This window comes from Solanum dulcamara, chromosome 9 (assembly GCF_947179165.1).
Source record: "Solanum dulcamara chromosome 9, daSolDulc1.2, whole genome shotgun sequence".
Taxonomy (NCBI): Eukaryota; Viridiplantae; Streptophyta; class Magnoliopsida; order Solanales; family Solanaceae; genus Solanum; species Solanum dulcamara.
The window spans coordinates 76,101,140-76,109,099 of NC_077245.1; the positions used below are offsets into that span (position 1 = coordinate 76,101,140).

The 7,960-nt window shown below is 33.5% G+C and overlaps 1 protein-coding gene across 2 annotated transcripts; it reads left to right on the forward strand.

Moving 5' to 3' along the window:
* Positions 1-1,558: 1,558 nt before the first annotated feature.
* Positions 1,559-7,070, forward strand: LOC129903211 (uncharacterized). 2 transcript variants are annotated; one of them, XM_055978719.1, is made up of 5 exons: positions 1,559-1,764; positions 4,313-4,569; positions 5,085-5,296; positions 5,384-5,651; positions 6,471-7,070. In XM_055978719.1, exons 2-5 carry the CDS (start codon positions 4,315-4,317, stop codon positions 6,753-6,755), a joined length of 1,020 nt encoding a protein of 339 aa, XP_055834694.1. In that variant the 5' UTR covers positions 1,559-1,764; positions 4,313-4,314; the 3' UTR covers positions 6,756-7,070. The 2 variants fall into 2 exon arrangements, with proteins under 2 accessions (XP_055834694.1, XP_055834693.1); XM_055978718.1 differs by having other exon boundaries at positions 1,564-1,764; positions 6,465-7,070.
* Positions 7,071-7,960: the final 890 nt, after the last annotated feature.

The following is a 7,960-nucleotide window of genomic DNA, read 5'->3' on the forward strand; positions in this document are numbered from 1 at the left end:
GGCAAATAAAATTGGTTCAAGAGCTAATCTAGGTGCAAAACCATCACAACTTGGAATTGCTTCAAGTCTTCTTCCTTATCCGGGTCTTAATCTATCGTCCTTGATCGCCCTAGTGTACGCCACAAAGATGTTTTTGGCCTCCAAGCATCTCCAAAGGACCTCTCTTGAGATTTTTTTGTAAGTTTTTTCTAGGTCAATAAACACCATGTGTAAGTTATTCTCCCTCTTTCGGCCAATCTCCTCACGTCAAAATGAATGACTTATGTAGTTATGACAATTCCAAGTACTAAAAGCACAATGTTTTCTCAAAAATAATTTTGGTGGAGCCAAGTATGGTCAAGCGTGTTCATCGGCGAAAACTTATACTGTTTATATATATATATATATATATATATATATATATATATATATATATATATATATATATATAATCCTAGTTAACTTATTTATGTATTTACTTCTTTATATTTTTAAACTTCTTACTAAAAAAAATTGACTTGCCGTTAATTGTTAGGTAGCCCATAGTAACTTTGACATTTGGGTGAAAAAATCATTCCTTATTGGAATAACAATAAATCAAGATAACCCACAAAAGGCTACAACAAAATGAATAGGATTTGAATTCACGTTTTGAATATGAAACAATTGAGGTAGGGAGCATTTTCTACTTTAGTAAATTTTACATATTCTGTTTTAATTTATTTGATCTTTTTTATTTAGTCCGTTTTATTTTCTTTTATAGTTAATCATGACTTTTTTAATTAACTTTTTAACTACAATTTTCTATATAGCATACCTAAAAGACTATAAAATAAAAAAATATTTTAATACAAAATTTAACAATATATTTTATTTTTTAAAACTTTGTATCAATTCCTATACCACGACATTTGGTACATCCTAACGTGGATACCAACCGAAACCGAATGATTTATGAGAAAAAAAAAAAGATGACAACAATGTTTCTCCTAATTAAACTTTCTCATACTAAAATACATTCCCATAGTAAAGTTCAACATTTGGGTAAAATGAAAAAATTCATTCCTTATTGGAATAAAAAATAACAACAGCAGGATGTTTAGAATTCATTCATGCTTTAATTAAATCTTACCCGCATAATACATAAACATATCTCTTAATTTGACTATATCTGATATCTATACTCTTCAACTTTAGGTATGCACAAATAGACATTTAAACTTGTATACAGTTGAACAAAGTACACACAAGCGTCCTACTTGACGTCCCACGTGGCAATTCACTTATGACATCCTACGTGGCGTCCTACGTGTATTATGATATATAGAATACGTGTGTCTACTTATTCAACTTTATACAAATTTTAAAAAATATATATATTTATGTACATCTAAAATTTAAAGACATAAATAACGTAATTATATATTATGTCAATTTTACACAGACATGAATTCAAATTAATGGACGTCCTAACATATGAAACAATTCGGTTAGAGAGCATTTTCTATCTTAATAAATCTTGCACCACATAAATTCAAATTAATATACGTCCTATCATACAATACCAAACATTACCATGTGAAAAAACCAAATAAACTATGCTGTCCTAATCAAACTTTCCTACTTGTAACAGTTTATCCCAACACTATTCTTCATAATATCTTCCACAGAATAACCAATTCTCACAAATTACTACGAATCAAAGTGGCAAAAAGGTAACTGCTGCATCTGCTAGAGCTCACACCAGAAAATCCAAGACCAACACCCCAGTTCACTTTCCTTCAAGTAGGTTCCCCTTTTTTCCTTTTTAAGATTTAATCTTTTTTTACTATTTTTGCCTTATTTGTCCTGTTTTCTGCTATTTTCTTGAATTTTTGAGATTTGGGATTTGTATATGCCGATTTTCAATATTTAGTGTTGGTGTTACACCTTTTCAGCTGATTCTTGTACTGTATTGATTGTATATAGTTCTGTTCTGTATTACATATAGTTCTGTTCTGTATTGCTAAATTTGATATGTTAGTTTCACAAGTGGGGTTTGGAGGGTGTATCGAAAATAACCTCTCTAATTATCAAGGTAGAGACCTTATTTGTGGAATTACAATGGGTATGTTATCGTTGTTATTGTTCATGTTGAATAGTAGATAAGTATTGTGCTAGTACCTTAACATCTTGGTTTTTGGGTCATTTGAGGAACAACAGGAATATCCTTTTTCTGTTATCTATGTTGGAAAACTATATGCACAGCGGAAACATACAAAATACATGAATAATAGATAACATATATGTTTATGTTGGAACACATAAACTTGCTGAAATTTAATTTGATAAATATCTATTGAAGCGTGAGCATCTTACCTTCAAGCGAATTCACAATTTAGACTGCAGTTCAACGGTCTTCTACAGTGATCCCAAGTTTACACCCGAACTCTCTCAATACTTGGGTGGACAAGTATCATATAGAAAACCTACATCTATCCTTTTTTAGGTTAGGATAACCCTTATTTATAGGACCTTTTCTCAGTCCAAAAAGGAGAAGAAAATAGTATTCTGAGTTTTAGTTAAATATGAGCACTGTAGGGACCACAAAATTAATTACTGAGGCTCCTTATTATGGAAATAATTCAAAATAATTAATTTGAATTATTCTTATCATAATAAATTACATATCATTCCACTAGAAATTCAGAAGTGCACTCTTTCATTTATATTTCAAAATTTTCCATTAAACATTTATGTAATTCCCTATGTTAAGATTACAGATACTAATCAATAAATTAAATTACTGACGAATTTAACTTAAAGATTAATTTCCTTTAGTGCACTGCTTAACTTATTTCATGTGTCGGATTCATAAATCCACTTGCAAGGTTTGACACGATGAAAACTTATAAGCTTCTCAAAAAATCATATCATCAATCTCTATATCGAGACATGGATTCCATCAACTAACTTATTATTTCACCAATATATATTATTATCATCCAATCTACCAGACATATTGAACCATCTCAGAATCCCACCTCTTAATAAATCAAAACGATAATTAATATATACAAATCACAATAGTTATATCAAGATTAAGAATATAAGTACATTTAACCGTTTAGAGAATATGTTTTTGTCAGTCAGTCTAAAACAACTATCTCTACTTGATCCCGTTCAATACATACAAAATGCACTAGCACAAGAAGTTGGAACTACACCGCTCTCATAATCAAGATAAATTATATATACTCTTGTATTACAATCATACCGACGACTTGTTCAATTTTCATCTTAGATTGTGAACAAAAATACTTTATACTTATAAGAACCGATGATTTAATCCTCTGTGTATAAGCTAAAATTCTATACACTAAATCATCTACTATATAAGTAAATGGACACATAAACGAATATATGATCTATTAAAACTTTTATTAAAATTAAATAAACAATTGTTCTATAATAAATACTATATCCAAACTCATGGTTAATAGTATATATTCCATGGTTAATAGTATATATCCCAAAATCTAATCTTACTTTGATAAGACACAATAATTTAGGTACAGGTGAATGAGAATTTCTGCGATTCATCTTTGTTCTTATAAGGTTTACCGTTATCTCAATGAAGGATGATTTTCCATAACTCAGGTATGATGAACGCACTACACAACTTTTTGCGGCAGTAAATATGCAGATTAATAAAAAGTGTTGAAGCCTTTACCGGCATTAGTTAATTGTTATTGGACTTAATGTCTCTTTAGGCTTTAGGGACATTTACAAAGAGTGCTAAAATGTAATTGTCACTAGTAATTGCCTCTAAAAAACATATTTAGGGGCAACTAAACTATTGCCGTTAAGTATTTACCACTAAGGATAATTTTGGTGAAGTGACGTCTACCTACTAATTACTGTGGATTTCTGTAATATAAATTCCTCTGGAATATGATCTTACTGACTTCGGATCATTCAACACTTCTTAATATATATAAAGGAAAGCCTTCTATGGCTTCCTGAAATTTGGAACTCGGTTTTTATGTCACACCGAAACCTAGGATGGTCTGATGTATGCCATTCCTCTACCATTCTCTATCGAAATACCAGGCTTTTGTCTATAACAGGGTTCAAACTCATGACGTGCACCTAACTCACACATGATGCACTGTACTCTTACCTCTAGACCAAAGGGGTTCAAATGATTGGCTGTGATTATGTTAAGAAGGGTAGTGTGGAAGACTATTCCAATGCCAGCCACATTTGAATCTCCTCATTTATACTAATTGTTGTCTACATAAGTTTTGTCACCGTATTTCGCTATGTTCTTATTTATCCTTTCTCTTTTCAGCTATGATTGCACAAATAGTAGTAGCAACAACGGTTGGAGTTCTGGGATGGGCTTATTTGGCTTTACTTAAACCTCCCCCTCCAAAAGTTTGTGGCTCACCAGGTGGTCCTCCGGTGACTTCGCCAAGGGTCCAACTCAGTGATGGGAGATATTTAGCCTACAAAGAGGGTGGCGTTGCCAAGGAGAAGGCAAAGCACAAGATCATTATTGTTCATGGCTTTGATAGTTCCAAAGACTTGATGTTACCGATATCCCAAGTATGAAAACTTTTATAACTCCATATTTAGCGTATTCATTTTAGTAGCTATTATGTATGTTATGAACACATTCTCTTGCACCAGCAATACGGTAAAAAAATTGAAAAATTCTAGCTGAGTCCAACGTTAAAGACTGCTCGACAGTTATGTTTGAATCTGGTATAACCAAATTAAACATGTTTTATTTCTTGCACTTTCATGTTTAGAACTGTGTCTTGCTTTCCTTTTTGGTTTTTGTCCAAAAAGAGGGTCTCTTTCTATATTTAGTAAGTTTTCCAATTCCAAAATTCCAAGATTCTACGTGGCAAGTTTAAGACCAGAAGATTTAAAGAACTACAAAAATCTTTAATTTAAGATGACAAGATTCAACAGTCTCCCTTTATTTCTTAAACTCCGTGCCCAGTCAAACTAAGACACTTAAAATTGGGACGAATCCTTAGAATTGGAAATGAAGAAAGAGATTTGGTAATTAAATTTTGTATTTCATTTTGCTGATTCTATTTTAAGTACCGCAGGACTTAATAGAAGAGCTTCAAATATATATTCTGCAATATGATCGTGCTGGTTATGGAGAGAGTGATCCACATCCAAAGCGCTCAGTAAAGAGTGAAGCGTTTGACGTTGAGGAGCTAGCTGATAAGTTGCAACTAGGACCCAAGTTCTATGTGCTTGGCTTGTCCATGGGAGCGTATTGTGTGTGGAGTTGCCTAAAGTACATACCGAATAGGTACATTTTCATCTATTACATTCCTTTGATACTCGGAAATGAACTTCACCGTGTTCTTTTATTCTACGAATTGGATGTCCAACGCAGGCTGGCCGGAGTTGCCCTTGTTGTTCCATTTGTAAATTACTGGTGGTCCTGTTATCCCTCTAAACTGTCAAAAGAAGCTCTCAGGAAGATGCTTTCAGAAGATCAACGAACATTTCGGATTGCACATTATGCCCCATGGCTGGTTCATTGGTGGATGAACCAAAAGTGGTTCCGTGCTTTAAGTATGAAGGAAGGGAACATGGCGATATTTAGTCCTCCAGATCTAGAAATGGTGAAGCAGTTATCCTCTGCCCCTAGTCCCGGTCAGGTAAACGATTCTCATTTTCTTTTTTGGATACGAGGGAAGAGGATTTCCCTGTTATAAATGAAGTATAGAACCTAAAGTAAACATACTAATACGACCAATTTTTACAGTATGATGGTTGGTTGTTCACAGCCTAGCTGTATCTACAGTCTTTTTTTTAGGGGATCAATATCAACAGTTCATCCAACGATAAACAACATCTGTATTATAGAGATATGATACAATCAAACCCGAACGAACAAAATGTTGGATTTCATCGTACTAGTCTCTCCTAGGGGTTATTACTCATTTTTGTACTTTCCGCGACTAGAACATGTTCCCAACTAGCACCCTCTTGATAGAACAAGAAAATGATTATTGCTCCTTTCTTTTCAAAAACCTTCTATGGTAGAAAGTGAGTCTCCAAAACCCGATGTCGTGAATTTTTTTCTTCTTAGATCATATTAGAATGAAATAGATTCATTTAGTAACTTTCACAACAATCTCAATTTGACCTCCTGTGCCTGTATCGCCTATATTGATCTTTTTCTTCGATTTTGTCCATTTCATGAGTATAGTTGTTATATATTTAGCCAAATAAATATTTCAAATTTGTGGCATCATATCAAGATCGTCGTCTTTGCTTGCCTTTTCTTCTCTAGATATGCATGAAAAGATTAACATTTTCGTAGTTATCTGCACTCTTCCAAAGCTAATTTCTCAGCCAGTCTATTCTTAACGGATATTGTTGATGAAACAAACAAGGACAACATTTAACACTGGATTACCATAGCTTGTATTTGCTTACCATTATGGTTGTCATATGTCTTTGTCTAGGAGAAGGTACGACAGCAGGGAGAGTTTGAATGTTTGTATCGAGACCTGATAGTTGGTTTCGGAAGCTGGGACTTTGCTCCAACGGATATCAAAAATCCTTTTCCAGATAACGAAGGTTCGGTCCATATTTGGCAAGGATACGATGACAGAATTATTCCATGGGAACTCAATCGTTATCTAGCAGCGAAGCTCCGTTGGATTCAATATCATGAGATTCCTAATGCTGGACATTTGTTAATTTACAATGATAGTTATTGTGAAACCATCTTGAGGAAACTTTTCACTAGTTGAATGAAGAGAAAATATATTTATGTAATAAAGCATGTATTTGTGTAAGGGGCGCCTTGGAGGCTTGGAGCAACTGTGACCTGTAAGTAGTAAGGAAGTATAACTACTTATGCTAATTGGGGTGCAGCCTTTCCCTAGCTCCTGCTAGCATTGGATGCTTTGTGCACCGGGCTTTCCCTTTTCACATATATTTGTGGCCAAGATGGTAACTTGCAATATTCTGACGAGCAACTTAAGTGACAATTGTGAACTTCATGAGCATATGTAATAAATAAATATGAAGTGAAAATTTGCTACTTATTCTACTGTTTCAGCCAAGGGTCTCTTGTTTCCTTAATGCATTACTGAATGAAATCAAAGTTTCATGTTCGATTTTGAATTAGAAACGTTAAAAATAATATACATCTCGATATGAGATTTGTAGATTTTTACTGTATTTGTTATTTTCTGTTTCTCTGTGTAATTAAAACAGTATTATTTTTGAGTCCACATAATATACTGTTTGTCCTTAAGAAAAAACAATTTTGTAACAATGATTCTTAAAATTATAAGTATACTCAAATGAAATTAGGCGATTTTCTCATTTTTTTCCGTGTGTTCATGAATTTTTTGGTGATATGATTTTCGGTCAATTTTTTTGCGAAACATTTATGGAATCCTTCGTAAGTACTCACAGGAGAGGTACGTGTAGCCTTTGCACGATTCTCGGTATGTTTATCACATTTAGGGGTTACTCAAGCAAAATTAGACGATTTCCTCATTTTTCATGTGTTTGGTGATATGATTTTCAGTCAATTTTTTTGTGAAACCTTTATGAGATCCTCCGTAAGAACTCGTGGGAAAAGTACGTGAATCCTCGGCCCGAACCACGGAATATTTATAGCATTTAGAGGCAACTCAAGCGGAATTAAGTGATTTTCTAATAATTTTTTTGTGTGTTAGCCCATGAATTTTTTGATGATATGCCTTTCGATCATTTTTTGCAAAACCTTTATGAGACCCTCCATAAGTAACCGGGGATAAGTACGTGTAGCCTCGACACGATCCACGACATATTTATAGCATTTTGGGATCACTCAGGCGGAATTAGACGATTTTCTCATGTTTTCGTGTGTGTTAGCTCATGAATATTTTGGTGATATGTTTGTAAGTCAATTATTTTGTGAAACCTTAATGGGACCTTCCCTAAGTACCCGAGGGAGTAGTAC

Coding starts and splice junctions, on each gene's coding strand:
- LOC129903211 (XM_055978718.1), top strand. CDS start 4,315: ATGATTGCACAAATAGTAGTAGCAACAACGGTTGGAGTTCTGGGATGG. Junction 5,297..5,383: donor CTAAAGTACATACCGAATAG/GTACATTTTCAT, acceptor TGTCCAACGCAG/GCTGGCCGGAGTTGCCCTTG. Junction 5,652..6,464: donor CTGCCCCTAGTCCCGGTCAG/GTAAACGATTCT, acceptor GTCTTTGTCTAG/GAGAAGGTACGACAGCAGGG.